The sequence below is a fragment of the Mustela nigripes genome, chromosome 12 (assembly GCF_022355385.1).
Source record: "Mustela nigripes isolate SB6536 chromosome 12, MUSNIG.SB6536, whole genome shotgun sequence".
NCBI classification, from domain to species: domain Eukaryota; kingdom Metazoa; phylum Chordata; class Mammalia; order Carnivora; family Mustelidae; genus Mustela; species Mustela nigripes.
This window is the reverse complement of record NC_081568.1, coordinates 47893504-47918443: the sequence shown is the minus strand read 5'-3', so window position 1 is coordinate 47918443 and position 24940 is coordinate 47893504. Positions and strand designations below refer to the sequence as shown.

Sequence of the window (24940 nt, the reverse complement as noted above, 5' to 3'; positions counted from 1 at the left end):
TTGGCGAGGATGTGGAGAAAGGGGAACCCTCCTACACTGTTGGTGGGAATTCAAGCTAGTGCAACAACTCTGAAGAACAGCATTTAGGTTCCTCAAAAAGTTGAATATAGAGCTACCCTACAACCCAGCAATGGTACTACTGGGTATTTACCCTAAAGATACAAATTTAGTGATCCGAAGGGGCACGTGCACCCGAATGTTTATAGCAGCAATGTCCACAATAGCCAAACTATGGAAAGAACCTAGATGTCCATCCATAGATGAATGTATAAAGAAAAGTGGTATATATACACAATGGAATACTATGCAGCCGTCAAAAAAATGAAATCTTCCATTTGCAATGACATGGATGGAACTAGAGGGTATTATGTTATGCAAAATAAGTCAATCAGAGAAAGACGATTATCATATGATCTCCCTGATATGTGGAAGTTGAGAGGCACCATGGGGTTTTTTGGGGGTAGGAAAGGAATAAATGAAACAAGATGGAATTGGGAGGGAGATAAACCATAAGAGACTCTTAATCTCACAAAACAAACGAGGGTTGCTGGGGGGAGGGGTGTATGGAGAGGGTAGTTGGGTTATGGACATTGGGGAAGGTATGTGCTATGGTGAGTGCTGTGAAATATAAACCTGGCGATTCACAGACCTATACCCTGGGGTTAATAATACATTATATGTTAATTTAAAAAAAAACCCTATTGGAAATTTAGTGGTTTTTACTTCTCATTATTATAAAAAACACAGTGTCTGATTTCTGCCAAAGATGACACTGCAAAGAATGGTCTTTTCATTGAATGATGCTGATTAATGAGATACCCATATGGCAGGTGTATTGTTATCTATTGCTGGGTCACAATATTACCACAAACTTTTACTTTAAAGTAATGTAACATGTTATCTCAAAGTTTCTGTAGCTAAGAATTTAGAGTGGCTTAAGCAGGCCCTCTGCTTCAGGGTCTCACAAAGCTGCAATCAAGGTGTTGGCTAGGGTTGCAGTATTGTTGAAGTTTCAACTGGGGAAGGATCTGCAATCAAATTCATGCGGTTATTGGGAGAATCCAGCTCTTTGCAGGCTGTCAAAATGAGAGCCTCAGTGTGTTTGTTTTTAAGGTTCATTTATTTATTTTAGATAGAGAGATAGTAGGGTGAGGGGAGGGGTAGGGGGAGAGAGAATCTCAAGCAGACTCCCCACTGAGCATAGGGCCTGAAGCAGGTCTCTATCCCACAACCCTGAGATCATGACCTGAGCCAATATCAAGAGTTGGATGCTTAACCAACTGAACCACTGCGGCTCCCCAAGAGCCTCAGTTCTCTGTTGACTCTTGGCTTGAGGCCATGCTTGACCTCCTTGCTGCATGCCGCTTTCCATGGAGTAGCTCAGAGAGAGACTCCTCCCTAATTGGGTGCTACAATTTTAAGTAACATAGTCCCATACATCCTGTCACCTTTGCTATATTTTATGAGTAAGAGACAACTCACAGATCCCACCCACACTCATGAGGAAGGGATCACCCTAGAACATAAGCACCAGTGTGGGAATCATAGCGGCTGCCCTCCACTCTGTCTCAGTGAGTTTCCCAAACTTGCTTGATACATGGCTCCTGTAATGTCTCAGTAACTTTTTTCATGGCACCTATAGCCCAGAAAAAATACCTAACATTTTTTTATTAAGTAGTTAGATCCAAACAATTTAGTAAATATTTATATCCTAACAATTTCATAATCATTTGAAAAAACAGTACATCTAATCTGAAATAAAAATAATATTTTATTTTACTTTAAAGCAATCACAATATTTGCTAATGGGTTTACACTCCTGTTGGGCACTGTAAGGGCTTCTTGGGCCTTGAATCATATTGAACACCATTTCATACCTCCCGATTTCAAGGGGTATTTACTTTTACCACAGCAACTTCAAAAAACCCAGCTTGGCAAAACTATGATATCATTGAAGAGAATGTAGTATGATTCAATGTTAAACTGTGAACTACTTACTCCAAGTTAATAGTTTTTGTGGTATCCAACAGGTGTCACTGTGCTTCTCTCAAAAATGTAAAATATCTTCCAGCACCCTGTGAATTCACTATGGCTTCCAATGGTCACTTGGTACATGGTTTGGGAACCATGGCCATATGGAAATATTTCCTAGACCTTTACTTCATACCGTAAACAAAATCAATTTCTGATAGATTGCTTATGTAAAGGTAAAACGAAAACAGTAAAGCTTTTAGAGGAAGAACATTTTTCTGATCCTAGGCTAGTGCACAATCTCTTGAATAGGATTCAAAAATGTACTAAACATAAAAAATTAATAAATTTGACAATATTAAGAATTTTTTTCAATCAAATGTGAGTAAAAAGGCACCTTAAAAAGGGAAATAGATTTGAACAGACTTTTCAGAAAAGAGGATATCTAATGACCAATAATTCTAGGACGTTTTCAACTTCATTAATCATCAGGAAAATGAAAATTGAAACCACACCTTGATACTGACACACCCACCAGATGGCTAAAAATTTTTTAAAGTTTCATCAGGGATGTGAAGAAACCAGAACTCTCTTACAAAGTTAGTGGAGGTGCGAACAGGTGCAATCATTCTGTTCAACTACGTAGCACTATCTACTAAAGTGGATCATATGTGATTACCCAGCATTGTCACTCCCAGTTATATACTCCAAAGAACTGCAGATATATCTTAACCACAATACATTGACAACAGCACTGTTTTTTTTTTTAAAGATTTTATTTATTTATTTGACAGAGAGAAATTACAAGTACACTGAGAGGCAGGCAGAGAGAGAGAGAGAGAGAAGGAAGCAGGCTCCCTGCTGAGCAGAGAGCCCGATGCGGGACTTGATCCCAGAACCCTGAGATCATGACCTGAGCCGAAGGCAGCGGCTTAACCCACTGAGCCACCCAGGCGCCCCGACAACAGCACTGTTTACAACAGTCTTGTAGTCTGGAAACTACCGAAATGTCCAAAAATAGCAGAATAGTAAATAACTTGTGGTATATTCCAGAATGGACTACTATGCAGAACAAGCAGCTTATAACTACATAAACAGTATAGTGGAATCTCACAAACATAGTGTTAAGTAAAAGAAGCCAGGGCATCCCAACCTTCTTCCTTCTCCCCCCAACTCTGTGCAATGTAAACAACATACTATGTGACTCCATTTACATAAAGTACAAAAAGAGTAAAATTAATCTTTACTGTTAGAAGTCAAGCTAATAGTTCCTCTTGGCGGGAAGGGCATCTGTGAGTAGAAAGGGGCAAAGAGGGCTTCTGGAGGGCTGGGCATGTCTTCTTTCTTGATCTGGGACCAATCATGGCTGTGTTTAGGTTGTGAAACAGGTGAGCAGTATACTTTATTATATGTTTACTCAATACACACATGTATGTCATAATTGATACAAAGCTGAAGAAATGCTGCAATGAACATCTTTGTAGCTGTATTTTTGCAGATACACCTTTTTCTTCCTCTTTTGACTAAATTCCTAGAAGTGGGATTGCCAAATCAAATGGTTTGAACATTTTTACAATTTACAATATATCTTGCCAACTTGTCAGGGACTGCTTTTATTTGTCTCTGTCTCCCTGTGCTTTGCATCATGCCACTGACTAATTGACATTTGAATGGGCCAGTGGATGAATCAATGAGGGCCTTCTTTCAATTCCTTGAATGAATTGGGTTTTTTCAAGCCTAAGAGCAGGTCCTATTTGCTCTGCCCAGAAATCTTGTTCCCCTATTCTTCGTACTTCTAACTCACAGCTTTAAAAATATTCAACTGAGAGCCTCCCCCACCCATGCTGTCTAAAGTACTCCTTCTCTTATTCTCTGGCTTAGCTTCTCTTGTTTACAAATCCCAATGAAAAATTATTATATTTGATTTATTTGTGTAGTTGCTTGCTTGTTACCATCCTCCCACTGGACTCTAAGTATCGTTGAAGATAGGAATGATGCATGTCTTGCCCACTATTTTAACCCCAGCACACACCTACCACACTGCTTAGGAAAGTGAGAGCCTTTATGTTAATGAGACATTTTCAACCACAAGGGTGGCTCAGATGGACTCAGATAGAATTAAACAACAAAAAAATTTTTTTTGGCTCATGTAATTGAGAAATTCAAGGGGTAGGTTTCCTTCAGATGTGACTGGATCCACAAGTTCAAATAATATTATTAGGGTCTTGTCTCTTTCTATTTCTTGTCACTATTTGACTTCATTTAAGACAGGTTGTTTTCTAACACAGGAGCAAAAGAACTACCCACACAGTCCCAAGCTTACACTGCTAACCAGCTCAGAAGAAAAGGAAGCAACTTTTTGATAGCGTTGTCAAGAATCTTGGGGAGGATGTTCATTGTGCCAGCTCAGAGCCATATAGCCATTACTGAGCCAAGCATAGTGGGTATGGGGATGGAGTTCTACACCCAGGCCTTGGTTCCTTGCCTGTCTCTGAGTGGGTGGATGGGTGAGAGAGGAGGTTCTACCCCATCCAAACCACAAGCATAGATGTGCACAAGTGCAAGACCACTTGGAGCTAATTACTTGCCTAACTCCCAGTCCCACTTACCACTTGATGAGCTGCAGGGACTCAGCTCTCTCACTTAATGGCATATGCAGCCATTAGCCTAAACCAGGCAGCTGAGACCTACAAGTAATTGAACTATTTTCCAGCTAAGTGAGGCCAGCTAAAATTAAGTGCTTCCCTGAACCTTGATTGCTGTTTTTATTCAGGCAGTATATTGGCATTCCCTGAATGCCTTCGCCCTTTGCAATGCATTTGGGTTTTAGGTGGAGGTCTGCCCTTTGTAACAAATATAGGTGTGGAGTTCATGTATAACATTTTCCTCCTTCCCAATCCTTATCCTAAACTAAGTCTGTTTATACAGTTTTCTTGATCTGTTTAAATCTCATGCTCCCACCCTTCTGTTTTAAACACCTCCTTCACCTGCTTCAATCAGATCAACCTAAAATTGACTGAGCTAAGTGACAAATAGGAATTTTCTCATTTGTATGCAGAAGTACATCAAATACATAAACTCACTGGCAGCCTTAGTATTCATTGCCTTGCAGACTCATCACTTTAGACTTCCAATTTGGCTCCTTTTTCAGAGTTTGTCCATGACCTTGAGGAAGTCAATTCCCTCTTTCTGGACCTTGGTATCTCTAGCTATAAAATGAAATAATTACCCCATTTGCTGAATAAGATGGTTTCTAAAGTGTCCCCTCAGATATCAGATCCCAGAATTATTTTTCTCCCCTCCTTAGCAATCTGGTGATAAGAAGGTTATCATTAAGTGTGAGGTGGCTGTAGGACCAGCCACTTAATTTGTGGATTCCCATACAAAATGTCCAAAATTATTAAGAATTTCAAGGTAGCAACAGCAAAGCCTTAAGCCAAGTATGGGGTCCTTCTGAGAGTGGAGTCTTGTGTATCTGCCTGGATTCCACTTCTGTGAAGCCAGCCATGGATGTCTGAATTAATTTGATAGGTTTAACCAGCTATGCTGATGACCCTCCTCAAAATTCTGCATTATATATCTCCGCTATCTTTTGGAGGCATAGCAAAATCAAATATTTATAAATTAATGAGTGATGTGGGCTGGGGTGGTGGTGACTGTGACAAAATGGAGAACAAATGTTCTCCCTAAAAGGAACAACTAATATTATCTGCTAGTTTTCACCATGGGAGAATTTAGGCTTATTATTATCCAACCTTTTAATGTTTCAAAAGAAACCAGGATCAGGATTAAAAACAAAACAAACTCCTGAGTTTTTTTTTTTTTTTTAATGTTGGTAACTGTTGACAAAAATTATCTAAAACTTGTCAATGAGGCAAAAGGATAATTGCAATTTCTTTTAATGGCACAATCAATGGCACCCAAGAACAGTGGTTCTCAAAATATGCATTCTAATCAACAACATCAGCATTACCTGAGAACAAAGAATTAGTATATATATGCTTATATATAAGTGATATGAATAAAAGCAAAGACACAAGAGACAGAAGGGAAGAATTGAGGTTATTTTGTTTTTATAAGGTATTCACACTACCCTTGATGTGGTATAGTGTTATTTGAAAGTGGACTTGTATTAGTTGTAAATACATATTGCAAACTCTAGAACAATCACTAAAACAATTTTTTTTAAGTATTGAAATACAATCAATACACTAAGAAAGAAAATGGAGTCATATAAGATGTTCAAAAAACCCACAAAAAGGTGAAAAAGAGTGGAAGACAAAAATAAGAACAAAGAAAAAAAAAGAACAAAGAACAAGGACAACAAATAGAAAACATAACAAATATGACAGATATTAATCCAACTATATCAATAAGCTCTTGGAATATCAATAGTCTAAGTGAAATTAAAAAAGAGATTAAAAAGAGAGAGAGAGAGACTGTCAGAGTGAATAGAAAACCCAATTATATGGTGTACACAAGAAACCCACTTTAAATATAAAGACATGTATACATTGAAAGTTAATGGATGCAGGAAAATATACCATGCCAACACTATCCAAATAAAAATAAGAGCATCTTTATTAAGTTCAGAGAGAGCAGATATCAAAACAAGGAAAATTATTAGGGATAAAACAGAGCATTACTTAATGATAAAGGGGTCAATATCCAAGAAGACACAACAATCCTTAATGTGTTTGTGCCTAACAATAGAGCATTAAGGTACGTGAGGCAAAAACTAATAGAATTTCAAAGAGAAATAGATGAACCACTATCATGGTTGGAGACTTCAACACCCCTCTATCACAAATGAACAAGGTTAGCAGGCAGAAAATCAGTAGGGACATAGTTGGACTCAACAACACCATCAATCAACTAGATGTAATGGACATCTATAGACTAGCTTATCCAACAATAGCAGAATACATATTTTCCTCAAGATCATATAGAACATTCTTCACCATAGACCACATTCAGAGCCATAAAACACATCTTAATAAATTAAAAAGAATAGAAATCATACTATGTCAATGCTCAGACCACAGTGGAATTAAACTAGAAGGCAATAACAAAAGGATAAAAGGAAAATTTCAAAGTACATGAAGATTACATCGTACACTTCTAAGTAACACATAGGTCAAAGAAGAAATCTCAAGAATAATTTATAACTATTTTGGGTTAAATGAAAATGAAAAACAGCTCATCGAATTTGTGAGATACAGTGAACATAGTGATTAAAAGAAAATTTATAGAATGTGTATATTAGAAGGATGAAAAATCAAAAATTAATACCTTAAGCTTCCATCTTATGAAACTAGAAGAGTGAATTAAATTCAAAGTAAGCTGAAGAAAATAAATAACAAAAATTAGAGCAGAAATCAGTGAAACCGAGAACAACAAATCAATATAGAAAGTCAATTAAACCAAAAGCTGGTTCTTTGAAAAGATGAATAAATTGATAAGCCTACTAGGTTAACTATGAAAAGAAGACAGAAGACACAGATTACCAATATCAGAAATGAAAGATGGGACATCAGTACAGATCCCATGGATATTAAAAAGATAGTAAAGGAATACTATGAACAACTCTATGCTGATGCACTGGAGAACCTAGATGAAATGGAATAGTTCCTTGAAAGACCCAATTTGCCAGAACTGACACAAGAACAAATAAACACAGTGAATAGGCCTATATCCATTAAATAAATTGAATCAATAATTAATAACTTTCCAAAACAGAAAGCACCAGACTCAAGGATTCACCAGTAAATTCTACTAAACACAATAAAGATGAAATTATACCAGTTTTCTACAATCTGTTTCAGAGAACAGAAGCAGAAGGAACACTTCCTAACTCATTATATGAGACCAGCATTACCCTTATGCCAAATCAGGTAAAGACATTACAAGAAAAGAAAACTACAGATCAAAATCTCTCATGAACATTGATGCAAAAATTCTCAATAAAATATTAGCAGATTAAATCCAATAATGTCCAAAAAGAATTGCATACAGTGATCAAGTGGGGTTTGTCTCAAGTATGCAAGGCTGGCTCAACACTCAAAAATCCATTAATATAATCTGTCACATCAACAGGCTAAAAAAGAAAAATCACATGATCATATCAATAGATACAGTAAAAGCATTTGACAAAATCCAAAACCTATTCATGATAAAAACTCCCAGTAAACTAGAGGTAGAAGAGAATTTCCTTAACTTGATAAAAGCTATTGATAAAAAACCTACAGCTAACATCATATTTAATGACGAGAAATGGAACATTTTCAAATAAGATGAGGTAAAGGCAAAGATGCACCTCACCACTCCTTTGCAACATCATACTGGAAGGTCTAGTTAATGTAATAGGAAAAGAAAATAAAAGATGTACAAACTGGGAAGAAAAAAATAGTTATTTTCAATTGCAGATGATATAACTATCTATGTAAAAAATCCGAAAGATTGACCAAAAAAAGCTCCTGGAACTAATACGTAATTTTTGCAAGGTTGCAAGATATACAAGGTTAATACACAAAAGTCAATCACTTTCCTATATACCAGCAATGAACAGTGGAATTTGAAATTAAAAATGCAACATCATTTATCTTGGCACCCCTAAAGTGAAATGTTTAGTCATAAATTTAACAAAATATGTATAAGATCTACATAAGGAAAACTATAAACTTTGATTGATGCAATCAAAGAACTATGTAAATGGAGAGATATTCCATGTTCATGGATAGAAAATTCATTATTGTCAAGATATCAGTTCTTCCCAACTTAATCTACAGATTCAGTGCAATCCTTATCAAAATCCTGGCATGTTATGGATATTGACAAAGTCATTCTAAAGTTTAAATAAAGAGGCAAAATACACTTTAAATAAAGAGGCAAAAGCCAACACACTATTGAAGGAGAACAAAGTTGGATATTACTCAACTTCAAGACTTACTATAAAGCTACACTAATCAAGACAGTAATGGTATTGGCAAAGGAATAGACAAATAAACCAATGGAACAGAATAAAGTTCCCAGAAATGACCCACATAAATATAATTAACTAATCTTTGAGAAAGAACAAAGTGCAATACAATAGAGCAAAGGTTTTTCCTTTCCACAAATGACACTAGAACAAATGGACAACAATATTAAAAAAAAAAAAAAAGGACTTTAGATAAAAGCCTCACATTCCTTAGGTTGCCAATCCTCAGCAATTCCTCACAAATATTAGCTAAAAATGGATCACAGAATGGAGGGTAAGATAGGAAAAACCTAGATGTCCTTGGGTATGCAGTGACTTTTTAAATATAACACCAAAGGCACAATCCATGAAAAAAATAATGGATAAACTGGACCTCATTAAAATGAAAAACTTCCCCTCTGTGAAAGACAATATCATTAGAATGTAAAGATAAGCCACAGACAATATTTGCAAAAGACATTTGGTAATAGACTGTTATCCAAAACAGAAGTGCCTGAGTGACTCAGTTGGTTAAGCATCTGCTTTCAGCTCAAGTCATGATCTCAGAATCCTGGGATCAAGCCTCACGTCAGGCTTCCCACTCAGTGGGGATTCTGCTGTTTCTTCTCTCCCTGCCTTTCGCTCTGCTTCTCCCCCTGCTGCTCATGCTCTATCTCTCACTCTCAAATGAAAAAAAAAAATTTTTTTTTAAACAAAGTATACAAAGAACACTTAAAATTCAACAATAAGAAAATAAACAGCTTGATTAAAAAATGGGCCAGATTTTTAACAGACACCTCATTAAAGAAGATATACAGATGGCTAATAAATACATGAAAAGGGCTTTGACATCATATTTTGTTGGGAAATCACAAATTAAAATGAGATACCACTACACACCTATTAGAATGGCTAAAATCCAAAACACTGAACACCAAGTGGTGACAATAATATGGAGAAACAGGGACTCTCTTCATTACTGCTAAGAATGTACCACCACTTTGAAAGACAGTTTGACAGTTTCTTACAAAACTAAACATACTCTTTTTTAATTTATTTTTATTTTTAAAACTAAACATAGTCTTAACATACAATCTAACAATCACGCTCCTGGAAATGAATTGCAAACTTATGTCCACACAAAAACCTGCATATGTTATATATAGCGTATTTATTCATAATTGCCCTGAACTGGAAAGCAACCAAGATGTCCTTTAGGTAAATAAACTCTGCTATATCAAAACAACAGAGAATATTGTTCAGTGATCAAAAGAAAGTAGCTAACAAGCTATGAAAAGACATTAAGGGATCTTAACTGGATAGTGCCAAGTGAAAGAAGCCAATCAAAAAGGCCATATATCGTATGATTCCAACTATTCAACACTCCAGAAAAGGCAGAACTAGAGAGACAGTAAAAAGATCCATGACAGGCAGTTTGGGCTTTGGGGTGAGAGATGAATAGGCAGATCACAGAGGATTTTTAAGGTAGCAAAACTACTCTGTGTGATATTTATAATGGTAGATACACATCATTACACATTTGCCAAAACCCATAAAGTGTGTAACACCAAGAGTGTAAACCAGATACTTTTGGTAGATAATGATGTTATCAGTGTAGGCTCATTTTATCAGTCGTAACAAAGGTACTACTCTGGTGGGGGATGTCAAAAGTAGCATAGGTTGTGTGTTGGGGGGGAAGGGAAGTATAGTGAATTCTTTATGCTTTCTGTTCCATTTTGTTGTGAACCTCTAACTTCTCTGAAAAATAAAGTTCATTAATTCGAAAAATATATTTTCTTTAGGGTCCTGTATCAAAAAAAATATCAAAACCTTTTTCCTGGCTGTTCTGCCAGCTGTGGAGTTACCACCACCCTGTTCTTCTCAGAAGGGCCTGAATTCAGCCCAGTTTCCGGAGCGACAAGGAGGAGATGAGGAAAAAAGGCAATGTGGCCAGGAGGTTGAAACTGGGGTGCCCTGTGAACTCGGGCATGGTAGATCCCACAGTCACTTCAGGCAACCTCACTTTGTCAAGCCGCAGTGGGCTCATCTGTAATAATACCACAGCAGCATAGTGGTTACAGACCATAATGGCTTCAGGGGCTCTGAAGCTCCTCATATTTCAGTTTGAATTTGGGTGTTTCTCCAATCTAGTAAGTGCATGAACATGGCTTCTGTTGCCACCCACCTCTAGCTTCAAAGTACGAACATCAGTTGTACTTATGGTGAAGGGTTGTCCCAAGGATAAAATGCGATAATGCACCTGGCACATGGTAAGCCTTGTGCAATCGATCGTAACTACTATTATTAGGTGGACATATTACATTGCCAAAGTTTGACCCATTCTGACCTACAAAATCAACAATTCCATGTAGTTTGACCTTATATCTCTTATGGGACTATTATCACTCAAGGAGATAATATAGGCACTGAGCTTGCTACCAGTTGAGGTGCTCAATACATGATCATGATTATTATTATTATTATCCACAATCCTAGGGACGGCACCTGTTGTTGAGAAATCAAAGGACCCAAGACATACATTAAGAAACTCGACCATTCTCTGTAACTGTCATTTCATTTACTGCCCAATCCTACTCCCATCTCTCTTTTCCCTGACCCCTCCCTACCCTAATTATTATAGTGAAAACCTTGTCTTAGAAATCTTTGTATTTGCAGATTTTAGCAAATGCTAGGCACGTAATAAGTGCTCAAGAAATGCTACTGAATGAGTGATTCCAAGAGTTTTATAGGTTTCCTAGGGGTTGGGAGGCTTTGCTTCTCTTGTGGATTACTGGGGTCAAAAAAAGGAATTAAAGACTAAAATCTTGAACATAACCAAGGGACTTGAGTAAAAGACCTCATTAGGCTTTAATTCATTCTGTCAGAATGGATCCAAGAATCCTAACCTTGTTCCATCACAGAGTATTTGAATTACAAGAGCATTGCTGGGAAAATACACATTTACTAAAATGGCTAAAATTGAAAGAAATGATGATACCAAGTTCTGATGAGGATGCAGATCACCTGGAACTCTCTTATATTTCTGGTGAGAATGCAAAACTGTACAACCACTTTGAAAAATACTTTGTGTAGTTTCTTATGAAAGGAAACATATATTTAACCACAAGACCTAGCACATTCACCCCTAATTATTTACCCTAGAGAAATGAAAACTTACGTTCACATAAATTTTGAGTATTTCTAGTGATTTTATTCACAGTTGTCAAGAACTAGAAACACCCAACGTCCTTCAACTGGTGAGTGGCGAAAGGAAATGCGGTACATTCACACAAGGGAATACTACTGAATAATAAGAAGATGGGAACTACTGATACATGCAACAGCATGGATGAATCTTAAATACGTTTTAATGAATGAAAGAAGCCAGACTCAAGCTAAATTTTGAATAGTCCCATTTATATAATATTCTGGAAAAGGCAATGCTATAAGGGCATGAAGCAGATCAGTAACTGTTAGTGATTGGGAGTGACAGGAAACCGGAGGGAAGTTTTTGGAGATCCTTATTGTGGAAGTGGTGATTTGATTGTATGTATTTGTCAAAACTCATAGTCGTGTACACTAAAAAATTGGAGAATGTTAACATATGTAAATTATACTCAAATAAACCAGACTTTTAAAAGGAGCTAGTTGCCGAGGAAATGGTTTACAAAGCAAAGTTATCACTGGGTCAACATTAGTACCATAGTAAGGGCCAATGGAGACAATTCTCCTAAGAGCAACTTGGAAGAGTTCTGAGCCAGAATGAAACAATAATTATTAATTATTTAACTTATAATTTATTTAATTAAACATTTATTGTGCTTTCCAAATGCCAGGGGGATGAGAAAGGAGTCAGGGCATCTCCTATTCACAAAGGATTCACAACATAGTGGGAGTGGGGTAAGAAAAAGAAAATTACGGTATAACATAATCATTATCTTTGATAATAATTAAAGAACAAGCATATAATTAGACTCTTCACACATTACACAATTAAAAGGACAAGCTAAGCATTAGGAATACACTCCTTATCCCATACTTAATAGCAGTAGAATAAGGATAACAAAAGCTAGTATTTAATGGACTGCTTACTTTGTGAGAGGTGTTATTCTAAGCACCCATTTAAACCTCACAAAAACCCTATGAACTAAGAGCCATTATAGAAAAGTTTATTTATCCCTGGTCACTCAACTGTAGAGAATAGCAACGGGAATTAAACGCTGGTGTGACGGCCACCTCCTAACCATGACCGAATACTGGAGCTAGAGAGGAACAGTGACCTGCTCACCTGAACTCCCCAAATTGGGAACTGGTTGTTCTAACTCTACCTCAGATTCCCTAACATCAGAGGGAAGAGTCAAGCATGCAAAACTCTGTGTAAGACACCAGGGTAAACTGTGATTCCTCTTGGGATGCTTTCCTGTGCTTGCTATTTGCCCACACTCTCCCTTTAATAAAGTAATATGGAATTATTATAAAACATGGAAAAGAAAAAAAAAAGACAAACAAAACCCAAGATACCAACTTAAACAAAAAAAGCTTCATTCATTCATAGTTTCACCACCCAGAGGTAAATATTGCTAACATTTTGGCACATTTCCTTCTAGTCTTTTTTTAAAAAAAAAAGTCTTTTATTTATATAGCTGAGATCATACATAAATGTAATTTTGGACCCTGCTTTATTTTTTTCACTTAAAATCAGAGCATGAACCCTTCATAAACATTATTTTAAATGGATATATAATAATCCATCATATAGATATTCTACAATTTATTAACCGCTCCTTCACAGTTGCATATTTAGGTCATTTCCAATATTCTCACTATTATAAATAACACCACTATTAACATTCTGGTCCATAAATCTTGTAGATTACTTTTTTAGGATAAGTTTCCCAGAAATGTAATTACTAGGTTAAATGTCAAGAATATTTTAAAGATTACACAGAGATGTAGTATTCTTTAAAAACAACAAATATATTCTTTACAAACAAATGGAAAGGCTTCTACGGGGTCAAAAGTTGTTTGTATGTTTGTGTCTGTGTAAGTATGGAGGGGTTGGATGAGACACAGAACTGGGAGCTCTCTCAGTACTTGGTCAGTGCAGTAACTACGTGACCTTTTCTCTTGGGAGCTACTGCTCAATTTTCAGGGGCACATGCTGATTAAATATTGTTCCCTGAATGCCACCAAATGGAAGCAAATTTCAGGTACGGAGTTTGTATGCCTTTTGCAAGTATATTGTCCATAGAATCAGTGAGACTTGGCACCTGTGTTTTTCACCAGGCAGAGCACTTTCACTGCCATTAATTACTTCAATATCTTCTCACAGCTTCTGGGTGAAATGGGTTGGGACAACCATTACCATTCCCAGGTCATTGGTTAGAAACTCAGGCCCAGAAAGAAGTGACTTACCCAAAGTCACAAAGCTTGTTGGAGAGAGCTGGGGCTAGAATTCTCGTCTCATGGTTCTAAGGTAAAAGCCCCTGTTATGGAGTGAATTATGTATCCACCTCCCTCCCCCGCAATGCCCCATCCATACGTTGAAGCCCTAACCTGCGATGTGACTATATTTGGAGACAGGACCTATAAGGATGTAAAAAAGATTAAATGAAGTCATAGGATGGGACCCTGATCTGGTAGGATTAGTGTCCTTATAAGAAGAGGAAGACCAGAGCTCTCTCTCTCTCTTTCTGCACATACACAGAGAAGAGGCCACAAGAGGGCACAGCAGAAGGTGGCTGTCTACAAGCCAGGAAGAGAGGCCTCATTAGAAATCAACCCTGCCAACACCTTGATCTTGGAATTTCAGCCTCCAGAACTGTGAGAATACATTTCTGTTGTTTAAGCACCCAGTCTGTGGTTTTCTGTTATGGCAGCCTTAGCAGACTAATACAGATTTTGGTACCAAGACGTTGGTTGTGGTGGGGGGTTTATTGCTGTAACAAATGCCTAAAAATGTGGAAGTGTTTTTGGAACTGGGTAATAGGCAGAGGCTGGATAAAATTTGGGGTACATGTTAGGAAAAACACCTAGATGGCCTTAAAGGGACTGTTGGTAGAAATCAAGTGTTAAAGATAGTTCTGGTTAGGGATAAGGAAGAAAAGAGAAGAACTGTTAAAGAAAGCATCTATTATTTTAGAGAAGACACACATCATCATGGACAGAATGTTGGTAGAACTGTGAACCTTAAAGGCGTAGAATTGTAGTGAGGTGTCACATGGAATTGCAGAACATGGAAATGGAAACTGGCAGAAAGGTGATCCTAACTGCAAAGTGGCAAAGAACTTGGCTGAACCATGTTGCAGTGTTTTATGGAAAGTGGAAATTGCAAGCGATGAACTTGGATATTTAGCTAAAGAGATTTTTAAGCGAAGTGTTGAAGGTGCGGCCTGATTTCTCCTTGTAGTTTATAATAAAACACGAGAGGAGAGGGATAAATGGAAGGGACTGCTAAGCAAAAAAGGAAACAGAATTTGAATATTTGGAAAATTCTTAGCCCACCCATGTGGCAAAAACCAAACAACAACAACAAAAAACACAAAACAAATAAACAAAAGCAACTAAGAATGCATGTCTTAGGGAGGACACCAAGGGTGTGCCTGGCCAACAACTCTAGAAGGAGACCCCCCATGCAGTTCATCAGACATCTCAGCAGAAACCGGTAATAGAGATGAGAGGTTACTAGCAAGAGACACTGCCACTTTGGACCAAAGGGAACAAAGAAGGGACAAAAATAAAGAAGGCTCTTGCACTTCCAGGATTCTATAGTACAGGATGGCTGAGCTATTTGGCAGTGAATATGCTTTATTCTTCAAGAGACAGGAAGAATGAGCTGGAAGGAGATTCAGAGATCATCAGGGCTACCATTCCCACTATATGCCTGGGGCACTCAGTCCAGAGGGCAAGGCTATTTCCTTCTCAGGTTCAGAGGGTAAGGCCTACTCTTGGTTTCAGGGAGCTGGACCATCCCTGCCATGTGCTTCAGATGCAGGGCTGCACCAAAAAGCCACAGGGATGGGGTTGCTGCCCAGAGTCGAGGAGGTGGGGCTACTGCCTAGGGCAGAGGGATGATAATACTGCCCCAGTGGGCCCTGGGTGGCCGAAAATTCAGCTAAAGGATTATTCTACAGGTTTAAGATCTGGTGGAATTTGCCTTGCTAGGTTTTGGGGGATTTGTCTGGAACCTGTCACCCCTTCCCTCTTTCTGATTTCTCCCTCTTGGAATGGGAATGTCTATCTTATACCTATATTTTGGAAACACATAAGTCATCTGGTGTCCAGGTAGAAAGGCATTTTGCCTCAGGATAAATCATGCTTGAAACTGCATCCGTATCTGATTTAGGTGATATTTAGATGAGATTTTGGACTTGGAATTGATGCTAGAATGGGTTAAGACTTTGGGGGCTGTTGGGATAGCATAAATATATTTTCTATACAATGAGCATATGAATTTTAGGGGGTGGGGTCAAAGGAAAATGTTATGGACTGGGTCTCCCTCCAATTCACATGGTGGAGCCCTACCCCGCGCGGTGACTGTTTTTGGCAATGGGCCTATACTGAGGTAATAAAGATTAAATGAGGTTATAAGGGTGGGGCTCTGACCTGACGGAATTAGTGCCCTTCTAAGAAGAGGCAGAGAGAAGAGCTAGCACCTTGATCTTGCACTTCTAGCCTCCTGGAACTGTGAAAAAATAAGTTCTGCTGTTTCAGCCCCCTAGTCTGTGGTATTTTGTTATGGCAGCTCAAGCAGACTAATCCAGCGTCTAAATACATCAATGGCAAGACCATATCTTTTATTTATCCCCTGGGTGCCCAGTGGTTTTGACAGACCAACCTACCTAGTCATCATCTTCAGGAGTGTCTTGTCCATCCCAATACACAGTATTTTGTTGACTTGTGCAAACCTGGGTTTGAAGAAAGAGGCTCAGTGAAAGAAACAGACGACAAGAGGTCTGAAGCTTGGTTTCCTAGAACCAGGCTTGGCCAAAACTTGCTAAGGGATCTTAGGCAAGCCACTTCTCTCTGATTATCATTATCCATCTGTAAACTAAAGTGTGCTGCATCAGGCTCTGAAGTTATACAGATGTGGCCTCAAATCTAGACTCTGACATTAGTTGTGTGACCTCGCACAAGTTTGGTTTTCTCATCTCTAAAACAGAATAATAGTACCTACCCCAGGGATTACTGGGTTAATTAAGAGATGATGTATCCGGAGTCCCCAGCACATTTTAACGGACAATAAAGGTAGTTCTTTTCCTAGATTCATTAATTAGTTAAGTTAATGTATGCAAAGTGCCAAGGACAGTTCCTGGCACTTAGAAAAGGCTGTATCCATCTTAGTTGCCTCCCCCACCCCTGCCTTATTCTAGCAGATAGTTAAGTCCTCAGTAAGTAAGATCCTTATTATTATTTTCAGGCTCCATCTCCTTTCATTTCCCTCCAAAGCCCTAAATCCTAACTTTACCTAATTTTGTCTCCCCCCCCCTCAATACAGCCCCTAGGCTTTGCCGCCCTAGTGTATTTGTCTACTCCGTTTTCTCTGCCTGATGCTCCATTTCTTTTCCTCCAGAGCGCAGCTGTCTTCTCCACTGGGAATCCTCTCTCCACTACCCTCCTCCTCCCAGGCAGAGGACTGGCTCCTTGATTTGTGTCTTGCTAAGAAAACAACTCCATATAGCACTTAGCTCTTTGTGCCTGGTGGTTCTGTTAACTCTTTCAGAGCCTGCCTCCAAGAGTAGCGGCCTCTGAGGCACGGTGCTGGGTGAGCAGCCTCTGGGTGTCACCCAAGACGTCTAGCACAGTGCGGGACAGAGGAAACGGCCCCCAGGGCAGAGAGGGGTCCAGTTTAACTCCTAGAAGCCCGAGCCTCCGACCCTCCCCAGGCCGCGCCCACCGTGAAGCCTGCCCCTCCGCGGGCTCGCACCCTCCCTCCGCTGCTCCCCATCACCTGAGTCGACCCGGCTCCCAGGGGTCCTCCGGGCTCCTTCCCGGCGGTCCCTCCCGCCCCCATCCTGGCGGGCGCGTCCCCTCCTCCACCCCGCGGCGGAGCCCTGCGGAGCTGAGGGCGGAGCGTCGCTGCTGATGGCTGGGAGCCGGGCTGGGAGGCGCTGGGCTAGCAGTGGGCTCCAGACGCGCCGCCGCCTGGCCGGGGGGCTGGCATGGCCGCGTGCTTGTGAACGCGGAGCGCGCGAGGGGCCGCTGCCACCATGCCCGGGGGCGTGGGCGCCGTCCGGCTCTGCCTGCTGGCGCTCGCCCTGCCGGGGTGGACCAGAAGTAAGTGGCGGGGTACGGGGAGGGGGTTTGGCGGAGGATGGAGGCGGGTGGGCTCGGGGGCCCGAGGAGCTGGGAGTCGCCCCCTGCAAGTCCGCGGGGCTGCTTCCCCGCGGTCGCGCAGCCTGGGAGTCCGGGCTTTGTTCCCACGTTGTGCGCCCCTGGAGGTGGTGGGGGTCCGGGAGACCCAGAGCAAGCAGAAAACAGCCGGTCCCCTCCCTGGCTTCCTTTTCTCTGTTTTCACTGTTTTTCTGCTTTTGGCTTCTCTTTCTGCTGCTTTTCCTCCCCAGTCTTGGTGTGTGTGTTCCTATAAATATATATCGATAAAACTGGAACCATACCATATGTACAGTTTTGTGCCTTGCATTCTCCATTTCACATTATGAGCCCACAACGTTACATTCTCCAAAAACATGATTTTAATGACTGTAGATTACATCAAGAAGTCGCAGAAGTGTAATTTTCAAAAAGTTAAAAACATAACATACAAATATAGGATGAATGGGAGGAAGACATTCCTTCAATTCATTAAGGAGGTGGTGAGTAGAATGGTAAAGCTGGTGCAAAGCTCGAGAAGAATGGGTGGTACAAGCATCTGAGAAAAGGTTGAAGTCGCGTGCTGGGACAGATACAAAGTGGTCAGTGCCCCCATAGGGTCAAGGGACCTTAATTCTTAGTTCTCTTTCTATAATATGGAAGTCATTTGCATCTCTACTAGACAAAAATCTACAGCTAACATGTAACTTCACAGAGTATGGTTTTTTGATTTGTTGTAAATTTAAAAAGTCAAACCAAGGGGTATTCCCCTAGAAAAATGTGGTGATCAGTGGGAGGGCCTGTTAAACAGTGCTCCAATGTGACATTGAAAGGACAATCCTGCTTGCTTTTTGCCTCATTTGCTAGTTTTGAACAATTTTTCTTAAGATGTACTGTGTGCCTCTATCACTTGGCCTTGCTCTCCGTACTTTTTTGGCAATCATAAAGATAATTTCATTCCTTTAAACATTCCATTAAATATCATATAATTCCTTTTTATTGCAAAGAATCTAGACTTACCAGAGCCAGCAGAGCAGGAATATGCCTCTCTGTTCCCCCATGAATATCAAGCACCTAGCGTAGTACTTGGTAGCTAGTTAAGCATTCAGAAAACACATTATGAATAAATGAGTACATTGCTTCTGATTTTTACTAGTACGATGGAACTAACCCTTGTCTAATGGGATTATTTTTCAGATGTATTTTGACTGAGAATACATCCTATCAGTAATCTGCAAGGAACATTAATCACTCATAGTCCTGCCATTTTACCAGCACAACTGTGGCCGGCTTTCATGCCACTTATTGTATTCTATGTGATCAATGTGGTTGGTTTAGAGAGAATAGATTTTGCATTGGGGAAGGTCTGTGCTATGGTGAGTGCTGTGAAGTGTGTAAACCTGGTGATTCACAGACCTGTACCCCTGAGGCTAATAATACATTATATGTTAATTTAAAAAAATTAAAAAAAAAAAAAAAAGAACAGATTTTGAAATCCTCACTCCTACCCTGGGAGTCCTATGGATTTGGTCCCTTCTTGTGAAGGCTAATTTGTCTAGGTCTTGGGGAATTACTGCTTTATTAAGGGGATCTGCAAAAAGTAATTTGAGGTCGGCGGTATGTAGAACAAGTTTTTCCCCAAACAAGTTTCAGGTCACCTTTCTTGGAAAATAGAAGTCCTGCTACCTGTCTTGTCTTGAGGATGACAAAGGTTGATTGATAGTGATTAAGAAAGTAAGAAGTGATCTACAAAGGCAGACTTGCCGTTAGGAAGCTCAGGGTAGTGTGATGATGCTTTGTGGATGTGTGAGCAGTTTCATGGTGACTCTGTCCAGTACTGCTGTGAATAGGCAGGCTGGTATCACTGTCTTCATATGACAGATGAGCAAACTGCAGCTCAGGAGGAAAAACCCATGGGCCTGATTTCCAGAACATACCCAGAATCTGACCACTTCATTCCTCTTTACTGAGCTCATTTTAGTCTGAGCCACCGTCATCTCTCATCAGGTCTCCAGACTTGTCTTCTTGCTTCTATTCTTATGCCCACCCCTCCCCCAGTGTACCCTCCATCTCCACCCAGCAGGACGAATGAGTTTTTAAAAACCTGAATACAGATCATATTGCTCTGTGTCTAAACCCTCCAGTGTCTTCCAAGACTATTTATAATAAAATCCAGACACTTGCCATGGCCTCTGGGATCTCAGAACCATGGCTGTTTTGCTGACCGTGTCTCCTACCAGCTTCCCTGTTCACTTGCTAGATTCTAGCTAGCTCTGCCTTCTGCATGTTCCTTAAACGGGCCAAGTCACCTTCCACTAGGCAGGACCATTGCCCTTGCTGGTCGTTCTCCCTGGGGGCACTCTTCCCCCAGGTCTTTTCATGGCTGCCTTCTTCCTGTCTCTCAGGTCTCAAATGCCATCTTTGCTCACCGGCCAGTCTAAAAGAGGCACCTCCTCTTCGGTGTCTCTTTATTCCATGACCCCACTGGCCATTTGAGAATATTTGTGTATTGTGCATCTCCCACCTCTAGAAGGTAAACTGTGAGGATTACAGAGACTTTGTTTTCCTTGTTTACCACTATATGGCCAACAGCTAACAGTGCCTGAATCACAGTAAGTGCCAAGAGCCTGGCACCCAGCAGGTAGTCTAGTGACCCAGGAAGGGGGTTGTTCCAGTCGGCAATGCATGCTTAGCTTAGCTGGGGTGCAGAATTCTGAAATGCCAATGCTTGTGCATCCTGTTTTGGCAGGAGGAAGTGGGGAAGGCAGCCCCCAGCTACAGCATGAACGAATAATACCTCAGTGGAAGACTGCAGGAAGCCCCACCAAAGAAAAGGTAAGACACAAAATATCTCATTTTCAGAGGCAGGAGCTGACAAGTCCATTCTGTGACATGTGGGGCCCCCTTCTTAACTTTCCTGGAAGGCTAGTCATTGCTATTAGTTCTGTTTCAAGCCTACTCTGTCCTCCCTGTGCATTGGTTTTGAAAATCCCAGATGGGACTTTCCTTCATTGTGTGACAAACTTCTAGAACACTTCCAAATGCTATTAGTTGAGGAAATGAAAATTATTAATGCTGACACAAGCTAAGTGCAAATACATGTCACAAAAATCACCAGCTCTCAAATAGAATTGATTAAATATTGTCACTGTTATCTTTGCTTTATATAATACATGCTTTACTTTATTGATGAGATAATGTACTTGGAGAGAAAAATAATAATTCAAGCTATTTTTAAGAGACAACAGAGGGATCTTGTACTGGGGGATATATCTTAAAATGCAATAGTGTCCTTGGGCCGTGACACCAGGAAAATGCACCAGCTTTATCATGGGGATTGGGAACAAGACAGAAAACATTAACCTATTATGCAAAGAGGACCTGTACATCCAGGATATTCTTTGTGGTTCTGGTCTTTACAGTTCAAGGGAGACGTGAAAGAGCTCGGAAGGAGGACAATTGCTGTGTGCCAGAAACCAGCTATGGGACCTTCCTCTTTCTGAACTTCTAATTCCTCATTTATAAAATAGGGATTCTAGGGGATAGCAATAAAGAGGGCTGGGGAGAAGCGATAGTTAATAAGGTCCTTTAGGGCTCAAAAGGACCATGATTTATTGGGCAGCATATAAAAAAAGCAAGATTATAGTAGAAGAAAATGGAGAGAGAACTGTGTCAGGAAAATGTCAGAAATGGAGAGGACAAATGCCTGGAATCCTTGAAGTTATGGCTAGGGTAATACACACATGTCCATAATGCTTCCATTTGAATTTATTAAGGGAATTTCCAGCAAAAAATTTGGGAGAAATGAAAGTAACATTTTATCCTAAAGACAATAAATGCGTGGACCTTATTTCATCAAAAAGTAGGAAAGACTGAAAATAGCTTCAGGAAGAATCTAGACAGATTGATGGATGGCCTTCCTAGAGCAGGTTATTTTTAAAAATTAGGATCTTGGATAGTCCAACATATCTGTTATTGCTTGAGGAATGGATCCAATACTTTCTGTAGAGGTTCTTTGTTCCTTCCAGATGTGGGATGCCTGGCATCCTCAGGAAGGGCCTGAGAAACAAAGTGGAGCTCCAGATCCTGTCTTTATTCCTAGCCATTCTCTGCCCAGAATCTGGGTCATTGTACTTTGTAGGAATAGTCAGCACAGTGCCTGGTGCCAGAAGTACTTGTTGAATGAACAAATGAATGAATGTCAGAGAGGCTACAGAAGGTAGACTTCAGTCAGGCCTTTTATTCTCATTTCTGTAATTAATTAATTCACCAAGCATTAATTGAACACTCACTGTATAGTAAGTATTGTACTAGATCTTAAGTGGCAGGTGCACATACACAGGACAGGTTTCTGATACCCTATGAAGCTGAAGATCTATTTAATTTACCTCTAAAGAGAAAGGATTTTAACCTTTCACGGGAAGTATAACCAGCGGTTCGGCTCCCTCCACCTCCTAGGAGAGGTGAGCTTGCCTCTTCCTAGCACAGCGTGGAATTGCAAGGGAAAAGCTCAGCAGGGGAGATCCATAGATCCTGATAGAACTGTTTCATTGTTTTGCTTGAAATGTCCCTTGCAAACAAGGGACAACATATTTTAAATATTACTGTCTGAGCATCTTCCACACCAGAGAGAAATATTTTTGGATTACCCACTTGTAGGCATTTGTACTCATGTTGCAGCTTGTGTCTCTTTGGAGGAGAGGTGACAGTGTTTGATTTGATGTCAACTTTCCTTTTCTGTGTGGACTGTCACGCTTGCATAAGGGAATTGCTGCAGTTCTGTTGCTGTGTACTCTTCCTCAGATGCCCACTTGCGACTGTGTCCCTGATGCTTAATGTGACTGGACAGGGTCCGTCTTCTGGAATATCTGGCATAAAGTGGCAAAGCCTCAGCAACCAGAATAGCAGTTATCGGAGCTGAATCAGGGCATTAGAGACAGGGATGTGGATCCCTTAGTGAAAGTTATTGGGCAAACAACCACCTAACTTCCTCTCCCCGTGGTTTTGAAATGTCCTTTTTTAAGAGAAGTCGGTAGGATGAATTCATACAAAAATAGTAAAGGACAGGGTTGCCCAAGCTTCCTGGATCAGAATGTTCAGATCTCGTTGGAGCCCTTGGTGGCCTGATGTTTCAGGGATGCCCAGTGCCTAGGACCCTAAAGGGAAGTGCAGTTTGGGGCAAATAAAAAGAGGAATGTGCTTGGAAGAGGAAGGTCCCCAACCAGGGGTGGCAAAGCAGTGGACCCACTTTCTCCAATGCTAAAACTAAGCTTTGGGGTCAACTTCAGGAATTTATTAGTTCCTTGGTCCCAAGTTCCTTTGGTGTGTATTTAAAACACACCAAAGAATTGAGCCTGTTTTTAATATGCTTAAAAATGTAAGTATCTCATTTTAAAGATTTTATTTATTTATATAAATAACTTTATCTTCGAAATAAGCTCAGCCACCTCAAGCTGAACTGTTGAAGCATGGAAGTTTGTTATGACTTGAAATTTTTTTCCTTTTTTTAAATTTTTAAACATTTTTTTAATTTTTAATTTTTTAATGTTCAGTTAGCCAGCATATAGTACATCAAGTCTTTGTTGTAGTGTTCAATGATTCATTTGTTATATAATTTTCCACAATAGTAAGGTAAAAATAGATGAAAAGTCCCTTACTTAAAATATCAAAGCAATTCTAAAAACATGGAAATATCCACAAAGAAAATAAAATTAACCCATGGTACTACTGCTGAGAGGTCACTGTGGTAATGTTTTGATTTATTTTGTTCTATAAAAGTATATTTAAATAAAATATATAGTGTTGTTTTGAGCCTCTGTGTGTTTAATAATTATCATGTCTACTTTCTTGATAGTTTAAAAATTATTTCAAGTCATTGTTTTTAATGACTGTAGAGTACTTTGTCATATGATTGGTCATCATTTATTTAACTATTCTTCTATTTTTTGGACATTCAAATTATACTTCATTAGCCATTATTATAAGTAATGAGGATCCCTGTATATAAACCTTTGCCTGTTTCCGTTTGTTCTCTTCGGACAGAGTTTTGTCTAAACATTTAAAAACTCTTGTCCATCTGTCAAATTATTTTCCACTGAGTTGGTATCAATTTAAATTCTTACTGGTAGGGTATGAGAGTGCCTATTTTTCAGTGTGCTCATTGTGACTTATGGGTTTTTAAAAATCTCTGTCACTGTTTTTTTTTTTTTTTAAGGTATCTTTAAAAATTTTTCCTTTTCGGTGGGGAGCAGTTACCACTGATGTTGAACACGTTTTTTGTGCTTATGAGCCATCTGTATGATATCTTATGTGATCTCTTCTGGGTGTGCTGCTCTTTGGCCATCTATAAGTTTTTCTCATGTGTAAAATGTATCTTCTCCCAGCTGTCTCCTCTGAAATGGTTGGGAAACTGAGACCCGAAATGAAACTGAGAACCAAAATGAAATAAAATAGAACTCACTTGGAAGAGTGGTCTCCTGGTATTTTTGATAATACCCAACAAGAATCAGTGGTTTTCTCTGCGCCAGCTCTGTGACAAATTATTTACATTTGCTATGTCGCTTAGTTGGTACAAGATTCCCAAAAGGCTGACTGTTATTATCTGTTTTACAAATAAGGAAGCTGAGTGGTAGGGTGGTTCAGTAGCATGCCCAGCTTCACGTACCTGGAGTGTGAAAGCCAGCCCTGGAATCCAGATCTGAC

General features: G+C 39.6%; 1 protein-coding gene and 1 long non-coding RNA gene across 3 annotated transcripts in view; one reads left to right on the top strand and one right to left on the bottom strand.

Annotated features, from left to right (window-relative positions):
- LOC132028364 (uncharacterized) overlaps positions 1-17979 on the bottom strand; it is a 66730-nt gene extending 48751 nt beyond the window's left edge. The window contains exons 1-2 of one of the 2 annotated variants that reach the window (XR_009407412.1): positions 17880-17979; positions 16771-16836 (exon numbers count right to left, since the gene is read on the bottom strand). This is a non-coding gene — a long non-coding RNA (uncharacterized LOC132028364). The remainder of the gene's footprint in view (positions 1-16770; positions 16837-17879) is intronic. The other variant, XR_009407411.1, reaches the window with a different exon arrangement.
- Positions 17980-18043: 64 nt separating this feature from the next.
- The window catches only part of ADAM19 (ADAM metallopeptidase domain 19), a 79714-nt gene continuing 72817 nt past the window's right edge, over positions 18044-24940 (top strand). Inside the window, exons 1-2 of the mRNA XM_059417247.1 lie at positions 18044-18205; positions 20988-21073. Coding sequence (XP_059273230.1) covers positions 18139-18205; positions 20988-21073 — 153 coding nt within the window. The 5' untranslated portion in view covers positions 18044-18138. The remainder of the gene's footprint in view (positions 18206-20987; positions 21074-24940) is intronic.